We start from the raw sequence: 24,071 nt of genomic DNA, 5'->3' as shown, positions 1-24,071 counted from the left end.
TATTGGCCTATTGTATTTACCCATATTCTATTGATCTAGTGGAGTTTGTTTAAATGCCCCATTCACAACGAAGAGCCCGACGCTAGAAGGTTACTTACAAAACACAATTCATGGGGCGCGACGGCTCACTGGTAGAGCAGTGGACTTGTTACCGGGTGCAGTGGCGGAACCAGGGCGGGCGGGGGGGGGGGGGGGGGGGGGGGCGACAGGTAAAAACAGGTTAATTTTACCTTTATTTGGAGACGGGCCTCCTCCCTTGGTGCCACAAAGGGGGGGGGGAGGGGGTGCTTTTTTAATGTTTGTTTTGGGGAAACAAAAATTAGTGCTTAAATACTACCCCCCCCCCCTCCCACCCCCGCTTATTCACCGGCTAGCTGTTTCACCACCTGTTTGGCCCCCTCCCCTGCCGGCGGCTGGATCAGCCCCTGACCGGGAAGTTCCAGTTTCGAAGCTAATTCGATGCACCAAGTCGCCGGGAGAGGACTAAAAAAGGTGCCGGTCCCCTGGTTGCAGGCATTTTAGTAGTCATCAAAACAAATATAGTTCTACCCCTCCATCATAACACAATCAATGTGTTTGCAGTAAAGCAGTCAGCTTTTAAATGCTCTTAAGTACAATTGTTCGTCGATCATCCCCCCAAAATAGTTAGAATGCAAATAAACATTGAAGCATTTTGGCCTATATCAAGATTGTAGAAACCATGGGTGGCATTCTCGAAAGCGGACTAACTTTAGTCCATGGTTTAATTCACAAACTAAGTATGCAATGCCAATTGTCCATATGAATATGTTTTTGAATAGTTTAATCTGTCACTAAATTAAAATAAAATGTAATAACAAAATTAATAAACAACAACATGTCTATGATATAATTATGTTATCATTATAATTTAGGGTCATATCAAATTATTCAAACATAATGGACACTTGGCATTCCATTCTTAGTCGGTGGATTAAACCATGAACTAAAGTTATTCCGCTTTCGAGAATACCACCCCTTGTGTTCTAGAAGCACCCAACTCAAGGGGGCAGATGTTTCCATCTATCAATGGGAAGGGGCAAAATCATTCATCCCCCTCCCCTCCGATGCCCGCAAGGAGAAAAACAATTAGCCATTACAAAATGAATATTTACCGAGTTTGAACATTACAAATTGTACTTTTCTCATTTGCTTGGTACGCTCCCTCGCATTTTAGTAGAAACAGCGAAACATTGTTTCAAGAGACTGTACTGTAGATACTCAGTCCTATCAGGCCATAGAAGCTAGGGTGTGGGTATCGGCTTTCCTCTATTAGACAATAGGGACTTTTAGATTTGCACGTCGACATAGTGGACTGCTACGTGTGACGTCCTATTAAGGCAATGTGACGTCCTTAACAGGACGACGTCACACGCAGCAGTCCACTATGTCGACGTGCAAATTTAAAAAGTCCCTATTTAAATGGGTAACAGGGCAAACTCGCTTTGCCTCCGCCAAGGCTTGCAAGGGGATAATTGCCTTTGAATAATTTTGCAGTATAATAGTATGCTTTTTCGTGCTCCGAAATACAGTTTAAACCTACCCGAATCTTTTGTTCTTCTTCACACAGTAGCTACACCCTCCTGTACAGGGTATGTCAATAGAAGGAGTGTTTCTCACCATGTGTAAAAACGCTGACTACCATAGAGAGGGATGGTGAGAAGGTGCTTCCCTTTATTGAAGGGAGCTCGTACGTATGTAGTCCATAATCTGCTCGGTTCTTTATATTCCCTACACACTTGATTCAAGCGAAGCCGCCGAAGAGGGCGTTATCAACAAACTCATGTTTATGCTCATCAGTTCAGCCATTTCCGACGGGCGCTATTTAATTACTACGCCATCAGCGGCTGGTAGTAAGTAAGTAGGGGGAGGTAGCGTTGGTGTGGTGGAGATCAAAATTAAATAGGCCAGATTTTCGACTAGTACGTATGTGATGAAATCTAAAAATTCTATGTAGCTAGAGTGTTTTCCCTCAAAGCTGCAAAAGAGAAAGGTGAGAATGAAGTAGAGAAAAAGGGAACGGAAGAGAGAATCAAATAGTGAGAAAGAAAGAGAGAAAAGGAAATTTGGAAAAGAGAAGGGACCAAAAGCATGGAAGACAAAAAATGCATAGCAAGGAAAGAATATAAAGATAGTATACAAAACAGGGGCGGGGCACGTGACGCCAATGCGAATTTTGTATATATTTATTTAATATTTGCCTTTTGATCCAGGCACTATTTGTGTACATGTTCCTCGTTTTTAATCATCAATTATCAACAACCTTTAGTGTTTGGTGGGGGGGGGGGGGCATTTTAAGATGTTGTATGTGTTGGGGTGGGCAGGGCCCCAAAGCCCCATTTTTTGGAGCCGCTACTGGCATGGCCTCCCCAAACGTGGACCTGAAACCTGGACCTGGAAACTACATTTACATTGAATTCAAGATGAAGTTTAGTTCTTGTCATGCAATTGCAATGTTAAGAAAGTATGAGAGGGACTAGTTGATCATATATCACATCGATATTTATTATACTGTGAGGTTTTTTGAAACCTTAAAATAAAAAGTGATTAAAGCTATGAGTTACATGCAACGTAAATGTGTATATATGGGACTGCACAAGCATGTGGCATGAGAGCGGTTGTCCACAACCTTTACTACTATTACTTGTCATATTTCGTGACTAGTTGATCATATATCACATAGATATTTCTTATACTGTGAGGTTTTTTGAAACCTTAAAATAAAAAGAAATTAACACAGTCTAGCCATGAGTTACATGCAACGTAAATGTGCATATGGAACTGCACAAGCATGTGGCATGAAAGCGGTTGTCCACAACCTTTATCAATATTACTTGGCATATTTCGAGTATGAGGGCATTTTGAATAAAGAGCCATTCTGTTCAAAGGGGCGGTTTTCTGTGATACTCATCCACACTAACAAACGAAGAATGAAAAAACCTTACACATATAAACCTTACCGAGTGTTTATTTGTTTGCAATATTTTGTGTTGTTCTTATTCTGTAAGTTTGTTGTTGTTGTATTGTTTGAATGGGAATTACACCTTTCAAGTTTTTAAAAACTTTTCTTTGTACTTTCAATTTGTTTCTTTTATTACATACATTTAACAACTAAATTATTCATACCCTTGTAAATGTGATATTTTTGTGTTTTTAATAAATTAAGCAAGAAAGGTGGACTGGACAAATATGAGGGCGTTTGTTGGATTCATTTTAAATGTAAGCTTTAAAGCTTATCTGCCGTAGTTTACAGGAGGGATTAGACCGCTCTGCAAGGTCACTGGACAGGTGGTTATCTCATCAACTCAGCTCTCAGTTAACATAAGAAAAAGAGGATCATGGGGGACCAATGGTCACCGATTATGCGTTGTTTGTTATATAGAGGGCGCAAGTAGCTACCAGTAGTGCAGTGGGCCTTTAATATGTCACATTCTCCCAACAAACATAAATCGGGACAAATCAATTGTTTTGTTATACTTCAACCATTACAACGCTTGGTAGGGGTATGCGTAATGTCGTTGTTAACTGTATGCGTACATATTAATGATATTTACACTGTATATAACATTGTCATTATTTCATTGAGACAAAGCATACATTTTACGGTTGAACATTTGAGCAAATAAAATAAAACGTTGAATGCTTGTCCAGACAGGGTTTCCTTTAAAGGTTGGACTTTGCCCCCAATTTGCCCTAGATATTTCGGCTAAATCTCGGGTCAACGGAATAATAGAAGGGAGCGCTTTGCATACAGAGACAGCTAGACAACACGATGCCAACACGGCACAATAACTTTACAGCCAAAACACTATTTTGTAACATCGTCGTTTTTTTTTTTTTTTTTTTTTTTTTTGGGGGGGGGGGGGGGACTGCTATTTACAATACTAGAAATACCCATAACGAATCGTCGGTGCTTGCTCGGTTCAATTTGTGGTGAGTTGTCCTCATGCGTAACTTGTGACTGTTTGATTGCAGTGTAAAAGCAGCTTATAGATTTTCGCCTTCATCTAGAACCAAACATGCGATACTAGTTTAATAAGTTCAATCATTGCAATAACCCCCAAAATGGCTGTTCGACACCTCGGTGAGATTGTCGTGATTGTATGCCTGACGTTGGTCACATCTGGGTCCTCGTACGCGGAACAATTACCCAATGTCGTGTTCATTCTCGCTGACGATTACGGATTCAACGACGTTGGCTACCATGGTCGATCGCACGGGTCTGCAATACTGACGCCGAACCTGGACAGGCTCGCGGGCGAGGGTGTTAAGCTAGAGAACTACTACGTTCAACCGATCTGCTCTCCAACGAGGAGCCAGCTCATGTCAGGAAGATACCAGGTAAAAACCAGGAATAATTAATCTAGCAACGCCTCTTCAGCCCGCTGTTAATAGTAAGATAAGTAAATTAATAAATTAATTAATGAATATATATATATAGATGTGAATAAATTAGAATAAATACACATAAATATAAGGATTACAAATAGAGAAATTAGTAAATGACTTCTTTATCGTTCGTTCGTGTCTCCTTAGATCAAGATTACTGTATCTTGATCTTCAGAGTAGTTGTTACAACCGGCCGTGTCAAACACGTTGCCCCGTGGTGCGAGATAGGACTCTTGTAGCATGCCCCCACTTTTTTATTAAACTGCTAGACTATAGTTTTGTTCAGACGGAGGCAAGTTACCCTAGGGTAAAGGTCGTGTTAAGAGCTAGTCGGAGTAAATATGGTGAGGTAGGTGTAAAGATAGGAGTAGTGACCGTCTGAACGATGATCGTGTTAGTCACACCCCGACCTATTTACTCCTAGAAAAATCCAGGAGTAACTCACTATTAAATAATAATAATAATAATAATAATAATAATAATAATAATAATAATAACTCTATCTGCGACTTAAGGGGAAGGAAGCGCAATCATCTAAAACTGGCACTTAAGGGCAATGTTCATGGTGGTCACAAGAAAGACCCAATCACTTAGTATTTCGGTCAATAATATCTTCTGGAAATAAATTAATGTTCTGTAGCTTCAAATCCGAATTCGAAGATTAAATGAAGAATATAACTTTTTTTGCCTTCCCTTTAAGTTTTTTAACCATAACTGTAGCTTGCGGAGAATATGTTATAATTCCCCGAAAAGTATCTATTGCTTAAGGGGAATGTTTTCCTCTTTTTTGTTATATTTCCCCGTATGGTCATAATGGGTTACAGGGGAATAATGATCTACAATAATTCCCCCGAAGGGTATGAATGGGTTAAGGGGAATGATTAACAATATCTTTTATATTTCACCATATGGTTATAATGTGTTACAGGGGAATAATGATCTACAATAATTCCCCGTAAGGTTGCAATGCTTTGCAATTAAAAATGGGTTAACCCTTACTGTATTGGGTTATTCTGATGTGGGGGGGGGGGGGGAGAGGGGCTGGGAGCTGAGCTGATCTCTCATGTAAGTAATGGTAAAAAATTGATAAATGTATTTTTATTTGTTCAAAATAGATTATTTTACCGAATCTTTGCCGTCGATATATTATAAGACAAATGTTTTTATACAACCTATGAAATATATTCATTCCTTAATCAAGAATCATGAAAAAAGTAAATTTATGGAATTTTTACCATAAATTAAATGGGAGATCAGCTCGCAAGTGTCGTCACAAATTGCCAATTTATCTTTGATCGATTACAACTTTAGAAATTCATAACTTTGTTATCCTTTATCGGATTTTCGTCAAACCTTCACTAATTATTTTCTCTATTTTTTCTGCTTTTATTCAAACCAAATTAATATCAGGGTGGACTTCCCCTTTGACCTTTTATTTGCCAAGTTCGCCGATCGGCACAAATAATATGAACCAATTAATAGAAGGATTTGCACTGTGCCTTACAATAGCTTTGTGTAATAACCCATTTCCGGTCTTCATTGTCTACACAAGAAGCTTTTTATCACAGGTATATTGTAGTTTTATACTGGAAAATGTAAAATAAGTCTTGTAGCCTTTGGTATAACTACCAGTTGAAAAATACAACTTGGCACAGGGCTATAATTTGCGTGGGTTATAGAGGGTTAAACAGCATATAATTAATTCATTTTAAATCAGTAAAAGCAAAAATAATCATACGAATTTTGGTAGGCAACTCCGCGTAACAATAAATTATGCTAGAAAACAGGTTATTTTTAAATTAATGAGTTTCATTATATATATCTCTGTCTTGGATCATAGACCTGTCAAATCAGTGTAAAGAACCATCTCAATAATTTTACACGCACAAACTAATAACAAGGTGAAATTATCAAATTATGGAATAACTAATATGTGCATAAGTATTCCCCCTGCCATTAAGAGTTATTAATCGGCCGTCCTAAATGATATTAGGAAAATAAAAGTTTGCGAGACTTATCGCTTCGGTATGTAGAGGTTTACGCCCAGCGTAGTCGTATGAAGCGTCGAACCGCGCGATGTCGATCCTTGGAGGGCGTGGCTGGCGTCCCTACTGATACACGACGACGTGGACGACATCTGACGCGATGACTGATGGGTAGCTTGAGCCTTGCATAATAATGACGCCGGAGAGATTCGCGACGACCTTCCCGGAAGGATCTCTGAAGTTGCCTCTCGACGAAAACTCTGCACCCGCAGTAAAGCTTTACATTCCTGGTAATCCAGGAAGTCCGTATCATTCCCAGTAATTATTGTAGTCCTAGTTATCCTATTTATCCCAGTTATCCGCCATCTAAGATACAATAATTATCCAAATAGCTGCCCAATCAATATATCCTAGATCATATAGCTCCGTTTAGTCTCAGAGCCCTTTATACACAGTAAAGGGCTCTGTTTAGTCTCATCGGGCACTGCCCTCTAGAGTCGGCCACTCGTAGCATAGTGTAATATTCTACGGGCTTCCACAAAAAAAATCATAACCGGTTCATTTTTTGGTTAAACAGAAATCACATTCACCCAAACAAACTTTGACACTTGCTCTTTCATTGAAACCCTCATGTCCAAGTTCACCCACCGTAATCTGATCAAAATAGGTCGCCTGCTCGCCATTGCATTAACAACATGTATGAATTAAAGAGACCAATGTTTGGATTGTATTTGCCACAAAACTACACATCCTCCCATCAATCACACGGAGCTGGCAAACATCAACAATCATAGATCAAATTGCACCATTTCGTTTTTCTGTTCTATTCCATACCTTGTAGGGCCCACAAATGTAAAAATCCACCACAAATGTAAAAATACCACAAATGTAAAAAATTGTACCCGCAAATGTCAAAATAACCACAAATGTCATAACATGTCAACCACAAATGTAAAAATAACCACAAATGTAAAACATTTCGCCCACAAGTGTAAAAATTTGTTTAACCACAAATGTACAAACAGTGGCAGAGTGGTCTTGTAGAGAGTTAGCTATCCGAGATAAAGGAATCAATCATACAACGCGATTTATTCAGTTTGTATGATATCAAAACCCTCTTATATAATCGTTGTTTATGTCACCACTTTGAAACTAAATAAACTAATTAACATGTTTATTCCATCAACCCCGCTTTTCCCTCCTCTTCAAGACCACTCTGCCACTTTTAGACAGTTACCTATCCGAGATAAAGGAATCAATCATACAACGCGATTTATTCAGTATGTATGATTTGTATGAAACCAAGATAATGCCTGAAAGTCAGATCAGTATACATTCTCCGCACGACATGGAATACAAATTATTAAATAAAGAGACTTCCTTTATGCAGGCATTAGCAGTGATTTATCACATAAGAAAACAGTTCATCCTACTTTGGAACAACGTCACATGGTCAGTGTTGATCCATATCTATAGCTCCTAATGGCTATACCAATGCTCATTAAACAAGGTTCCAGTACAAAAACTGGACATTTAATATAAGACTAGCTTACTAAAAACAACTAAAATTTCACTTACAGTCTGTTTGGAGAGATTCTACTTTGGCTGGAACGGCAGGATGTCTAAACTGGCATCTTAGCGTTGCTCTCTGGTTAGCTGCCCAGGCCAGCAGTTGGCTAAAAACAACCTTGCTGCCAAATCATACGAAACGAATATGGCCGCGCTAGCATTATGTGCCTTGCCCTAGCCCACTTAACCAGCCAACCTAGCAATATATTCAGAAACTATATTCATAACCGCTCTACCATAACAGCGACAAACACCTTCCCTGAAAATGTATGCCTTGCCCTAGCTAACTTGTGCCCAGCCAACCTAGCAATCCATTCATAACCGCTCTACTATAAGTATGACACACACCTGTCCTAGATAATTATGTATGAGCCTTACCCTGACACTCCCAAGATTTACCTTCAGACCCTTATCAAGCGTATTAGTGTTCACAAAATGCGCTTCATAAGACAGTGTGCATTATTTTTTTTTGCTAGGCCGTATGTAGTTTCGGGAAGAGTGTTATATGCCAACACCAATCATATCGACTGAGATATCGGGAAGATTAGTGTGACTGATGGTGGTATCATATCCTTCATGGAACTGTACAGGCCACATCAAAAAACAAGGAGTCGTCACGATGAGGCTGATACTTTCATATAAAGCAGGATTTCAGATGGCAATAAACCTGGTAACATCCAGTCAAAACAGAATCTCTCTTCATCTTTCTCAACAGGCCTGGGATGCATGCAGTAGCGGGGGGGGGGGGGGGGGGGGAGGGGCGCACCGCTGATTTTCAGATACCAGTGCACCCCATTCAATTTTGTATGAAAAGCCGGCCGATCTAAATATGCTCTCAGTGTGAGGGGAGGGGGCTGGATCCGTGCCTGGAACTATTGGTTGGCAACAACAGGATTGATGTCTCAAAATTTAGCAAAGTTTTTTGAAAGGAAACAGCCCGGTGTTACTGAAACACTGACTGGTCATTAAGCCCTGTCTAGCTTTGACTTAACGTCGCGTATATTCAAACGGACAAAGTCAAAAGCTTTCAAAGCATTGAGATGAACGCCAAACACATTTGCTTTATTCTTTTATTATTTATTAAGTCATGTTTAACCAGGTTGGTCTCATCAGTGGTCGAAACACTGTTCTCAGTACAAGAGGGCCCCGATTCATAGAGCTCAGATCCCTAAGAAGACATAGTGGAGGTGTAATAGCTCTCTTGCAAAATTGAAGGAAATAAATTATTCTTCTGTCATGCGCAAAAACACTCAAACACAGGAATAATTTCTTGGAAATAAGGCTGGAAATCAGCTCAGAACTACGTCGAACCATGCAGAGTGGCATTCAGGAACTGCAGTCCCAGAGTCTCTCACTGACCTAAAGATTCACATACCACACCTACGGAGGATGGTGACATTGTCGAGAACGAGGGGTCACACGACGTTTGTAGGGAGAAAAGTGATTGAGAGCAACTTCGGACTCAATGATGAAGAAGAAAAATGACGCTTAGCAAACTCAGTAATGATTATAAGCCCTTTTGACATAAGTGAATGTTATGTAAACATTATTTTATGGAATTTCAATATCAATTAAGATGGACATGCATGCATTTTTATATTTGCATACCTTGTCGATTTCCTGATAATGGTGAATGCGTCAGAGGTAATATGAGCTTAAAATGTTTCCATATTTCTTTATTTTATTCTTCCATTCGAATATTGACCGCCAATATGCGGTTCACAATCTCAGAAACATAGGAAAGTTATATGGGTGGTAGGGTAAAGTGGGGTTAGTGGGACAGTGGGGTAAGTGGGACAATTGGAGGATTTTTCTCTTTTTCTTGTATTAGGAGATAGAGTTAGTGGAGGGAACATTTTACAACGAAAAAACAAAATACCTAGCCACAAATTGGATGCCTCCTTGGAAAAATTTAATAAACATTAGAGGAACAAGCATAACAAATCTTCAACCTCTCAATATTTTATTCGAAAAATCCCCCCCTCCTTAGCTATTTTAGAAATAACAGAAAATAAATGACGATGTTTGGTGTCTGACTTTTATGAAAAAGAGTAGTTTGGTGACGTAATTGAATGATTGCAAATAAGGTATAAGTAGTTAGTTCAACAAAATATACAAGTATTTGCATATACATTTGTTAATATCCCCCTACATGGTTGTTGTATACCTACATTGTCCCATATACCCCCATCGTGTTGGGGTAAGTGGGACGCGCGTGCAATTCCAATGCGCATTCATGTATCAATCGCGGTATCGACTTTCCCAAGTTCTCTATACGTATTGCACGCTGTCCCACTTACCCCTACATGTTGGGGTAAGTGGGACAATGTAGTGGCCCTGAATAAACCGTCACCCTGACCTTGATTATGAAGATTATTTATCCAAAAGCTTGTCACAAATTTGTATCTATTTTAAGCTCTAATTAAGATGCTTGATTAATTATTTGAACGTTTGGTATTTTTATAAAATGCAATCAAAATCTTAAGTGTCCCACTTACCCCACTTTACCCTAATGGTTTTCCGCACGACTCTATAATGGAAGAAAATAAACAAATTTTATATACTCTATAACTGTAATAGGGTAAACTGGGGGAATATGGAGCCCTTAAGCACAAAATGAGAGTTTTGAACATGTAAAAAATATTCTTTTCACTTCTCTCTTTTACTGGTGGAAGAACTATTTATTCCTTACATAAAAACACATAAGTTAGAAGAAAAAAACAATTGTCTTGTATAAATTAAAGACAACATAAACAAAAGTGTCACAGGATCCATATTACCCCAATGAACGGGGTAATATGGAGCCCACAAACAAATCTCCATATACCAAGATTTTATGAGCTGTTATAGTACAATTAATTTTGTCTCGCATACTATTTATGAATTTTCTTCAGTGACATGGGTTTTTTTTACTTTGATTCAATAATGTTATTCATGTAATAATAAATTATAATACTCCTGGTTGAAAAAAATTCCCCTCAATGCCAGGAAGGCATTATGTCACTGCAAAAACAAGATCAAAGTTTATGGTTGTGATTGCTAAATGTAATTTTGAATGGATTGTGTCCATTCATGTCTGGACATGTCATTAGGCATTATTAAACACCAATACATGGAATGAATCAAGATTAAGTGGCAGTTCCATACAGAAAAACATTAAAAAAACATGGCATTCATAGATCGTTTTTCTCGAAGCAAGCTTCTGCATGTGTGTCCCATGTGTGTACGTACGCTGTGGAATGTCAAGACATAATCCCATGCAAAAGCTGTTGATAAATCATTCACAAAATAAAACTGTAATATCTGAGGTATCAAAGTATTTACTGTTATGACTGTGGTGGTGGGGTATAGGGGGCAGAAATTAACCATGAGTATAGGCCTACATGTACATTGTACAAGAGGGAAACAAACTTGAAATCTTTAACATGTTGGTGATTTATATGGAAAGTTAAATGGGCCTGTCTTGTTATTGTTCATCCACACTACAACCACCTGGCCCCTTGATTAACATCATTAAAAGAAAAAGAGAAGCAATTAGTTAAGCTCTCTCAGTCAGAACAGTAATACTATACTTTAATAGAATATAATAGTTATAATGTTCATGATGATGAATGTATGCGATAAGGGCGGAATGAACGGACAATAAAGGGGAGAGAGGAGAGAAGAGGGAATTGCAGGGGTAGAAAGAGAGAGAGAGAGAGAGAGAGAGAGAGAGGGGATGAGAAATAATGGGGAAGAGAGGAGTGGAGGGGGAGTTATACATCGACAGTGAAAAAGATAGGCTATAGATAGCTATTGGCAGCAGTAGATAAATATGAATATTGTGATAAACAATGATAATATTATTAATAATAATAGTGGCTGCATATGCAACCCAAATGAATGCTCTGCACCTACAAAGTATCACTATTCCCCTGGATATAGGCAATCTGCCTTAGGCTAATTACCCACTGAAGATATTCACGGAATTATTTCCAACCCGGTCACAGGCCTATTCATGTTAAAAACTGATATTTCAAATGATGAATGGTAGTTGAATTAAATAAAGGTATAAAAGAATACAATCTGCAGATGAAAACAATGCATTTTAATATTAGTTTTGTATAAATAAGCTAAGTTTAAAGCATGAAAGTACAATAATCATATGTAACGGTCGGTGAGGGCGCTGTTTATCAGGGACGCAAATAATGAATTTTAAGCCAGAAATTTATTTAACATGCTTTCATGCTCTTGAAAGCGAAAGACTTACTGCATATTCATGTCAAGTTTAAGAGCAAACGGTGAAAACAATCGGAATTGAGAAGAACTTCAAATATTCAAAGCCAAAACTGACATAAAAACAGAAAAAAGTACCGCATTTCGGTGACATCGCCCCCCGCATCGCCCTCGATTTCTATCATCGTAATCGTCGCTCTCAGATGTGCTATCACCGGGAAAAGTTATTGCGTTATCTGGTATACTCTAGGCAAGTCAAACGTTAAACAAAAATCACAAAATTAGCACTTAAATGAGCGAGGGGACGTGTTATGTGTGATGGTGCAAGATACACAGTTCAACCTCCGGTAGTGACGTCACACATTGGGTGATTTTGTCGGGAAAATTAACCCACAGAATTCTGTGGGAAAACCCCGGTTAACCCGGCAGCAATTCATTTTCGTGAGGCCCAGGGTCCATCCTATCGACCTACGAGGTCAGTTGTTCCGGCGCTTTTCACTTGAATAAATCTTCCGGGCTCCCGGTCTATAATTACTCTCAAACGCCTTCTTCCATTTCCAAAACTTCTCCCTCAAACCTTCCATTTTCTCACTTATCAAAAATCATCAGCATAATATACAACATCTCGCTAACCAAACCTTCTCTTGCACTCTCCGCAACCACATCAATCACACAAAAAATATATATATATCAGGTTACTTCTATGTACCGGGCGGCACTCATTACACCCCCCCCCCCCCGGTAATTCTGATGTCCTTTTAGGATTGATTTAGAAACCAGGCGCCACAGTACTCCCAAAATAATGGAAATGTACGACTGAGAGAACCTTATTATGAATACGTAGGGCCTACTCAGTCGTACATTACCATTGTATTGGGAATACTACGGTCAGTTTCAGTACAACCATTGAGTCGCAATGTATGGCAACCTATTTATTTTTTGTATTTATTTTGTTTCCTTGTTTTTTCAATAATGAAAATATTAACATTTTGTTTACATTAACAAAGCACATCACTGCAATATAGAAAAATCTGATCAGGCTAACCGTCTTGTATGTTTAATGTTCCAGGACATAATACAATTTACAACAAGAATTCTGTTTTGTGATATCACTAATTCAAATTTGTAATATCAAGAATTCAGTGTGAATTCCAACATTACTGCACATCACTGCAATGTAGACAAATCTGACTAGTTAGGTTAACAGTCTTGTATGTTTAATGTTCCAGAACATAATACAATTCACAACAAGAATTATGTTTTGTGATATCACAGATTCAATTTGTGATATCACTAATTCAAATTTGTAATTTCAATAATTCACTGTGAATTCCAACATTATTTTTGCGCAGAAATTCAACAATAACAATGTTATGACCTCATAGAAGGCACCAATCCTGCCCAAGCAGCAGGAAAAAGATGTTACTTAGGTGGTGTGATTCGGCATGGTTGCAAATTCAAATTACAAAGAGTCAACCCCCTAATCCAGTACGTGCTTCTCACCCTTTCTTAACTCAAGGCCCACTTTGCCACTTATTAATTTGACAGTAAAGCTGAACTCAAGCTGGTTCATTTTTATTCTAAAACAATGTTTTGGCCATCCTCATGGCCCACTGGTTGAGAAGCGCTGCTCAGTTTAACACTGGCGAAGATTCGAGCAGTGAACCTATTGTTCAGGGGGGGGGGGGGGGTGATCTACTTGAATAGTGTGACGTCACATATCTACGCCCTGCCCGCTGCTCTAATCCATGCTGTTGAGTTTATTACCATAGCCCTCATATCTCAAGGTTTGTTCAGATATGGCGCAACAAACCCAAACAATTTTAATGTACAAGTCAATGGAATATAAGGCGACCAAAAAAAAAAAAAAAAAAATGTTGGCGAGGCAGGAGACAATTTGTTGCCGCCTGACTTCAAAAAGCTTTGGAACAAATAAATTCCTAAAAAGTAAATGCAAAATGATGTCATGAGTTTGTCTGCAAATTTTTTGACAAAGATCCCTTTTATTTGTGATTTAATTCAGGTTCATTAACATAAGTGTGGGGGTTTGTTGCGCTGTATCTATAAACACTTACAATACTGAAGGAATTTTACACATCCTATCCAACAAGCCCTAAAGGCCACCGCACACCTTACGACTGGTCTACGACTGGATTTTGAAAGAAATTATGATAGGATTAGATATAGAATGTTTAGAATGTAAATTCCTACTGATTGAGGTCCCGAATTGTCATGTCAATATCAATATAAAAATTGCAGGGTGTTATGGCCTTTTCAGTTGGAGAAAAGGCCCGATCGGCTGCGAATCGTAGCGACGTCACACAGGCACGACTGGCCACCAACTGGTAACTGGGAGATTTGGCCTTTTCTCTGTCTGAAATACTTCAAATACCATATATTTTCGATAATTATATTGATATAACCATTCTGGACCTCAGTCAGATACAAATTTTCAAATTGAAACTCAATTTCTCTTCAAATTGCAATTTCTTTCAAAATCCAGTCGTAGACCAGTCGTAAGGTGTGCGGTGGCCTTACTCCTAAAGCAACATATGAGACTCCACAGTAAAAATGTCACTTTTCGCTATTCCAGTTATTAATACAGGCATATCATTTCATTTGTCACAGTGTTTATTACAGACCCATGATTGTACTTGTGGACCTACACTGCTTACAACCAGGCCTGCTTACAACTTCCCAATTTTACTGTCTCAGAAACCTGCATCCAAAACTACGTGAAAATTTGCTGTCACACACCAAATTTCAATATCCATAGGATTGCTAAGTGTTCTATGAATGCACAAAAATACATTAATTGATGCAAACCACAATAATTTTCCAATTGAGTCACCAGTTTGATAATTTTCTTGGTGCTATGCAGTTATAAACAATTAAAAATATCTTGTTCTTCATGTAAGGAAAGATAGATAAATAAATAAAATCATAGCAGCAAGCCCAAATGACGATGCATTTACAGATACAGATATTCAAATTGAAGAAATTAACAAAAATATACGAAATAAGTAATATAATTAAATTGGTGTGTCATATAGAATATCAAAAAGATCTTTAAACAAGAGCACCGCAAGTCGGAGCATTATACGCCCGAAGTTTCACCTTTATGCACATCTACACATCAATATCATCCAACCATGCAAGTTTGAGGAAATTTCATTACAAAGTAAATGAGTTATCCACACAAGAATTTTTCAATATTTTTTTAGTAAAATGTGGTTACCATGGCAATGCCTTGTCGTACCCAAGTTATATCACCTTTATGCACATCTACACATCAATATCATCCATCCATGCAAATTTGAAGAAATTTAATTAAAAAGTAAATGAGGAATTATCCGCACAAGAATTTTTCAATTTTTTAGTAAAATGTGGTTACCATGGCAACGCCTTGGCGTACCCAAGTTATATCATCTTTACGCACATCTACACATCAATATCATCCATCCATGCAAGTTTGAAGAAATTTCGTTAAACAATGAATGAGGAGTTATCTACACAAGAATTGGCTAACGGACGGACGGACGGACGTCATACCATAATACGACCCTTCGGCGTATAAAAAGTGTATGTGAAATAATGGTTTATTGGTGTGCTGTTGTAGCACTTACAGTATGTATGTTTTGGACAGTAAAATTACTCAATATTTTAGTTTCAATAAACCAATGATCGTTTTCTTTAAATTGCGTATATTGCATCAGAAATTTATTAACACCATGTATAGTGAATCAAAACATAAACATACACAGTGTAACAACAAAAGTGATAATGAGCATGCATTGGTGTATCCTATACACTGTGAGTAAAAAAAAAGGAACCTAACTTTAGTAGCTTCTTATAAAAATATTATAACATATGAAACCTTGAGATGTATCTAATTGTAAAGAATAACCTTCACTCTGTCTACCGATACCTCATTTATGATGTTTCTGTCACGGATGACTGAGCACTAAGATTTTCAATTTTTGGGGGGTCAAAATCGCCTTGTACCAAGTTTGACCTTAAGCAATGGGTGTGTGTCAAAGGCTTCTAATCACATGTTACTTTGTCTGAAATCGTTTTTAAATGATAAAATATGTTTTGTGTTTCAATTATTCAGAGTTAAGTGATTTTAAGTATCTAGACTTTCACAGGGATTTTATTTTAGGTTTCATTGGCTGTGGATGCACTTTGAACTGCCTACAAACCTCTTATCTTAGAATGTTATCTTGCCACAAAACCATCTGTTTATTGGTCGATTGCACCAACTTAGCTGAATAAGTTATCTAGCTCACAATCTACATTAAATTAATAGTTAACTAACCTAAAAGACTAAAAAAATACAAGGAAGGCCTGTTTAGAACACATATGCTAGTGTTTTGAACTGTGTTTTTACTTCATTTGAAAGAAAGCTTCTTCACTACCAACATTCTGAAGCTGACACACTCAATAAAGAAACTCTTACATACGAGGAATGTTGAGGAAACCAAGATTGTGTCTTAATGACAACAAAGATATCTTAAATATTGCTTGTAATAAGGATATTCTTTCATTTAAAGTTCAAATCAACACCTTTTCTAGTCAAATACACAAAATCAATTTAAAAAGCTTAGCCATTATTTCAAGACTCCAATAACAAATCCATAGTAGCTTTTGACGCACACGTATTGCTTAAGCCCAAACTTGATACAAGGCGATTTTGACAAAGCTTTTTGAAACTCCTGGTGCTCAGTCATCCGTGGCAGGAAAAGTATGAATAAGGTATCAGTAGACAGTAAAGTTACTCTTTACAATGAAATAAATTGCAAGGTTCCATATATGTTATAATATTATCATAAGAAGCTACCGAAGTTGGGTTTCCTTCTTTTTTTTACTCACACTGTATAGGAGAATTAAAAAACAATGTGTGAAGAAGTGGGTAATGGAAGTGCTGTTAAAACATACAGTAGGTATGTTTGATTACATGGAAAAGCTGTTATTTTAAATACGTATATTAATACATATTTTGAGTGGCACTATGCATAGTGGATTGAAACATAAACATAAATAATCGAATGGATAAATCAATATACATGTATAAATCATTAATATTAGTTATGATCATTATATTGGTGTGCCCTATTAAAAACAGATGATTTTAAAAAAATTGTAATTTTCACCTGTAGCAAGTGGATAAAATTTGGTAATTGGGCATGTTTTGTGACATCATTCTTACATCATACAATGGAAAGGGGGGGGGGGGCATACCGAAACTATGTACTGGCAAACATATCAGGGCTTATACCTTTCAAGGGCCTCCTCCCCTCTTGGTACACATCAATACTAAAATGTTTTGGTCAGACCGGAGTTAGCCTGAATTCATGATAAATACTCTTGCAGTGCTAAAACACAACAGACAATGTATGTATACATAAATTTGAAGAACATACTGAAAGATCAATCTAAAATGCCAGCAAACTCCAAATCACTCATTGGGAGTTGAAAACGCTTCAATTTCATATGTGAAGACCCTATGGAGGTATACATGTAGGGGCAGCTAAAGAGACACACAGGCATATATAGTTAGAAAAAAAAACGAGAAATTAATGAAAAGGAGAGAGATGGTTACGCTTAATACTAGGGCCTATTCCTATTGGGCCTAAACTCATTAAAATTATAGTCTACTACATGAAGGAAAGAGAAGAAATGCCAAGAATCTGAGACTTCCCATAACATGACTCTTCTGCAACAGAAAATATCAATCAGTTTGAGGGCTAGTAGTGTAAGCTATATTGTGTGTATACCATAAGCCCGCCCGTGCGCACGGTGCGGTGCATCAGCGCCAAGGGTTACAACATGGTGCCTGTTATCAAGTTGGCCAAACTCTGTGTATAAAGGGCTCTGGAGTGCACTGACAGAAAGTTCTTATGTGGGTGAAACAGGAAGAACACTGAATGACCGATTAAAAGAACACAAAAGGGCCCTCAGATTAAACAATCCAACCCACTCAGCAGTGGCCGGAACACGCCCTCAATACTGGACATAACATTCGCTGGGATGATACACAGATCATAGACTTTGAATCTTATTTCTGGCCAAGGAAGGTCAAAGAGTCTATCTAGATAAAAAGCATTAATCCAGCACTCAATAGGGACACTGGGTACGCATTGTCACCTATCTTCGCTCCAGTGATCGCCAAGACAGCAACTGTGTGACAAATCAGTTGACATGAGGAAGTCTGCAGGAGCAGACGAAAGCTCGCCCCAATCATTTTTAAGTTTGGTAGAAGCGAAATACTTGTATATCAAGAAATCGCTGTGTGTGGCAAACTAAAGAATGAAAAAGTTCACCCGGTGCATTAGAGAATAATTTCCTACTGGTTGCTTTCCATTTTTTTTACCAAGCGATCTCTTTTTGATTTTTCATTCATGACCTTGCTTCTGATGACTTTGAAGTTTCTAATCTTGAAATCAGGATATGCTGCCAAGAACTGGTGAACCTCTCTCTTACCTACAAAAGAAAATGAAAGGGAAAACACATGAAAAAGCATTGAGCAATGTAAACAAAAATAACTAGATTTAAAAAAAACAGAGCGATGATGATGAAACAAAGTTTGATTTTTTGTCCTCTCTAAAGCACAAAATAATTATAATGTACTTCTTTTTTGTTCCAGCAATTTCTAGTCTGTGTATTTCAAAAATGAAACCACTGAAAATATTTCTTCTGGCTCTTCTTGAAATTACACACACAAGGCATGAAAGGCAGTTTGACCACCCTTTGACATTGGATATCCTTAACGATCCTTCTCACAGGCTTTTACCAAAGACTTGGGTCACGTCGCACTCGAAAACACCTGTGTTTTGGCTTGTGCAGCTAATTTTTTTGTAATGGTGTCTGCAATGGGCCAAACACGCTGGGAAAAAAATCTTAATTTAAATTATCAACTGCTCTTAACCATTTTTTTTATGGCTGTCTTCAAAGGGGGCCGTGCGAGGGGAAATTTGTTTTAAAAAGAAGTTAAAGTTGCGATTGTTTTGTTTTTGTCAATGATGAAAAGAAAGAAGACAAGAACTAAGGCTGACATAATACAGAACAAGGCGGTTCACGAACCACGAGTCTCGCCCGATTTCGTGGTCAATAGAACGTGGAAAATTTTACCCCCCAAAAAAGGATTTTAAACAATTAGCATTTTGAGCCCTAGATTCCTTTGACCCCATCCTCCTACAGATCTGCTTACATACATGTACAACTTGACACTCAAACTGCATATACATGTATGTATGCATTTGAATAAATTTGCATAAATTAACCTAATTAATGAATTTCAAAATTCTGTGTACAACTTTTCAACCCTGCACCTAGCCCTATGAGATAAAACAATCAGAATCAAAATCGGTCGAGAAATGAGGGAGAAGAAGCATGTTTTGTGAATTATGAATAAATTTACATAAGCTATAATTACTGGAGTAAAATTTCAAAATTATGTGTACAAGTTTTGTGTAGCCAACGAAGCTCTACCAAATAAAACAATTATAATGAGAATTAGGTCAAGAAATGAAGAAGCATTTTTTGTGAATTTGAATAAATTTGCATAAATTAACATAATTAATGAATTTCAAAATTCTGTGTAGAAGTTTTGAACCCTGCACCTAGCCCTATGAGATAAAACAATCAGAATCAAAATCGGTCGAGAAATGAGGGAGAAGCATTTTTTGTGAATTATGAATAAATTTACATAAATTATGATATTTAATGAATGGAGTAAAATTTCACAATTCTGTGTACAAGTTTTGTGTAGCCATCTAAGCTCTATCAATTAAAACAATCAGATTCAAAATCGGTCAAGAAATGAAGGAGAAGAAGCATTTTTTGTGAATTTGAATAAATTTACGTAAATTAGCATAATTAATGAATTTCAAAATTCTGTGTAGAATTTTTGAACCCCGCACCTAGCCCTATGAGATAAAACAATCAGAATCAAAATCGGTCCAGAAATGAGGGAGAAGAAGCCTAATTTAACATTTTGTACACACACAGACACACAGACAGACAGACACACAGACACACGTACGGAGCCCGTTTCATAGTTTCAAAATGTGTAAAAAAATTGTGTATAAAGCCAATGAAAATTTGTCCAGGTTGTGACATCAAGGAGTTGCCAATTTAAGAGTATGACAATAAGTTGAAGTTGTACATGAAAAAGTTCATTGACCCTTGACTATAATGGACTTCAGAAAAGGATAATATTCTTTACATAACATTCATATGAAACTATAACACTACTGAGCTCTCCTACCTGAAGTTATGGAAGAAACCAAAACTTCAACATTTCCATAATGTCTGTACAGTACATACAGTATATGTACAGTATATATTGTGTATACAGGACACTGGCCTGAAACTTTAACCAAAACTTTAACTAAGTTTAAAAGATTATAAAATCCCTATTCCTTGACAAAACGCAGAGCATGGGGGTGCATATGAAAGAGGACACTCTACTGAATCATTTGAATTAGGTTTCAAGACAATTGGTCACAGGGTATTGGAATTATAGACATCTGAACTTAACCATGCAAACTTTAACCTGCAACAGACACTGGCCTGAAACTTTAATCAAAACTTAACCAAGTCTAAAAGGTTATAAAATCCCTATTCCTGGACGAAACACAGAGTATGGGGATGCATATACAAGAGAACACTCTACCAAATCATTTGAATCCAGTTTCAAGACCATTGGTTGCACGGTATTGGAATTCAAGCCATAGGAATTTGACCAATCAAACTTAAACCTGAAATGTTGACAACGCCGCCGTCGCCGCCGCCGGAAATAGTGACGCCTATGGTCTCGCTTCTGCTTCGCAGGCGAGACAAAAATTAAAGATTTTAAAGGATTTTCTAGACTGACATATGAAAATAAAATGAGGAATGAAACTTAAAGGTATTGCGCAGTGTTGGTAAAAGACGAAGGGGTAAAAAAATAGATTTCCTTCACTTTCTTATTTTTTGATACACTTATGAGGGTAGAACACAACTCCGTAAAAGTTCACTCTGAAATGCCTCCATTTTCGAGAAATCACATGTTTAGTGTTGATTTTTGGGATTTATCGGGTACCCGATGAATACGGCTAATTCGCTTGATGCTGAATATCTCACGGATAAAAGTGTTTCTGATCTTACAAATCACAGGTAAGGTTCTTTTTATGTTGATACATCTCAAAATAAAGAAAAGTTGGGAATTTTTGAAGGAGAACACTGTTTTTAAAGGGGAAAACAGATTTGTCTGGCCGGACAGATATCGTCGAATGTACTTGTCCTTTTACAGCTTCCAAGGCTATTTGAAGAAAATTGATAATCGATTTGGTCTTAGATCATCTAGATGCACCAAGAAAAACACATTTAATCAAAATCCGTGACCTTGGCCAACACTGTGTATTACTTTTAATAGGTTGGCAATTACTAGGAATGATGGAAATATAGAAAGAGAAGATAAATTATGGAAAACAAAGAAAAACTTATAAAAGAAAAAAGGAAAAGAGAGAAATCCAGACACAAAGAGTACTACAAGACGAATGGAAAATTGCAATGATTGAAGATAAACAAAAAAAGAAATATGCATTGCCAAAAGAAAGAGTGATGGGAAAACAAAGGAATACATCAAGAAAGGGACGATAAAATGAAGGACAACCAAGAAATTACATCAAGCAAGCATTTATGATGGGAAAACAAAGAAATACATCATCAAAATGAAGATGATGGATTGAAGGAAAAACAAATCACTCTATCCTCTTCCTTTCATCAATGTAATTCTTTATTTTTTCTCCAATCAGTGCAATTTTCCATTAGGCCTATAATATTCTCTGTGTCTGTAATTCTCTCTTTTTATTTTTTCATCTTTAAGTTATTCTTTGTTTCCCAATTCGGCCAACTTGAAATTCCAATATGTATAGTGCTAACAACTTTCAAAAATGTATAACTTTCTTATTGTTTGTCCGATTTTGTTCAAACTTTCACCAATCTGCTTCTCTGAAATTTCTTTTTTGTTTTAGAACTTGCCATATGGGTTGGATTCCCCTTTAAATGACTGTAGACCACTATCCTTGATGTTGCAACCATATAGATATGCATTAGAGTCAAATAATTCTCTAAGGCTTTGCAGTTAAATGAAAACAAGATGGTTCTCGAACCACGAGTCTCGCCCGATTTCGTGGTCAATAAAACGTGGAAAATTTCACCCCCAAAAAAGGATTTTGAACAATTAGCATTTTGAGACCTAGATGCCTTCTAAAGACCCCATCCTCCTACAGATCTGCTTACATACATGTACAACTTGACACTCAAACTGCATATATATGCATATTCATGCGCATGTACATGTAAATGCATGCAAGTACATTGCATATATATGCACATGTATGCATATTTATGCATAATTATGCATAAAGTTGTATGTAAGCATATCTGTATGCACCATATATGTTCCTATACCCAAGGGTCATTAATTACCACCAAGTTTGATCCAAATTGATGGCAGACTTTACAAATGAGCAATTAAAAGTTGTCCAGGTTGTGACATCAAGGAGTTGCCTATTTAAGAGTTTAATAAGTTAAAGTTGTACATGAAAATGCTGAAGTTCATTGACCCTTGACCTTTGACCTTTAACAGTGGTTACCTCACAGTCTTAACTGCAGACTGCAAAAGGGTAACCATCCTACAAAACATTGTCACCAGTAAATAATCCTAGTTGAAGTTGTACATGAAAATGCAAACATTATGCAAAGTTCATTGACCTTTGACCTTTAACTCTAATGGACTTCAGAAAAGGGTAATATTGTTTACACATAACATTCATATGAAACTATAACACTACTGAAATTTCCTACCTGAAGTTATGGAAGAAACCAAAACTTCAACATTTCCATAATGTCTGTCCAGTACATACAGTACACAGTATATGTACAGTATGTATATTGTGTATACACGACACTCCTGAAACTTTAACCAAAACTTTAACTATGTTTAAAAGATTATAAAATTCCTATTCCTTGACAAAACGCAGAGCATGGGGGTGCATATGAAAGAAGACACTCTACTGAATCATTTAAATTAGGTTTCAAGACAATTGGTCACACGGTATTAGTGATTGAAATTACGGGGAAACCCGCACTATGTCTGTTCGCCACAAAAGACATGAAGAGCAATATGGAATTATTGTATGACTACTCGCTGCCAAAAGATTTCAAGTTCCCAGAACCCTATTATTCGGATCTAATAAAGCAAGCGAGCACATGGGGAAATGCATGTAAGGAGAAGATGCCTCAGGAAGTAAACACAGTAAACACAGAAGACCAAGGGATGCCTGAACAAGTCAACACAGCGGACCAAGGGATGCCTGAACAAGTTAACACAGAGAACCAAGGGATGCCTGAACAAGTCAACACAGCGGACCAAGGGATGCCTGAACAAGTCAACACAGAGAACCAAGGGATGCCTGAACAAGTCAACACAGCGGACCAAGGGATGCCTGAACAAGTCAACACAGCGGACCAAGGGATGCCTGAACAAGTCAACACAGAGAACCAAGGGATGCCTGAACAAGTCAACACAGCGGACCAAGGGATGCCTGAACAAGTTAACACAGAGAACCAAGCGATGCCTGAACAAGTCAACACAGAGAACCAAGGGATGCCTGAACAAGTCAACACAGAGAACCAAGGGATGCCTGAACAAGTTAACACAGCGGACCAAGGGATGCCTGAACAAGTCAACACAGAGAACCAAGGGATGCCTGAACAAGTTAACACAGAGAACCAAGGGATGCCTGAACAAGTTAACACAGAGAACCAAGGGATGCCTGAACAAGTCAACACAGCGGACCAAGGGATGCCTGAACAAGTCAACACAGAGAACCAAGGGATGCCTGA

General features: G+C 37.6%; 1 protein-coding gene across 3 annotated transcripts in view; it reads right to left on the bottom strand.

The window, feature by feature from the left end:
• Nucleotides 1–13,211: 13,211 nt before the first annotated feature.
• Nucleotides 13,212–24,071, bottom strand: part of LOC115927300 — a 37,653-nt gene continuing 26,793 nt past the window's right edge. For all 3 annotated transcript variants that reach the window (XR_004065552.1, XM_030993057.1, XM_030993059.1), the window contains one exon: nt 13,212–18,659. Coding sequence is in view for 2 of the 3 variants with exons in the window: in XM_030993059.1 (XP_030848919.1) it covers nt 18,523–18,659 (137 nt within the window). In the remaining variant the exon portion in view is untranslated. The remainder of the gene's footprint in view (nt 18,660–24,071) is intronic.

This window comes from Strongylocentrotus purpuratus, unplaced genomic scaffold, assembly GCF_000002235.5.
Source record: "Strongylocentrotus purpuratus isolate Spur 01 unplaced genomic scaffold, Spur_5.0 spur5_scaffold_20, whole genome shotgun sequence".
NCBI classification, from domain to species: domain Eukaryota; kingdom Metazoa; phylum Echinodermata; class Echinoidea; order Camarodonta; family Strongylocentrotidae; genus Strongylocentrotus; species Strongylocentrotus purpuratus.
This window is presented reverse-complemented; position numbering and strand designations above follow the sequence as displayed.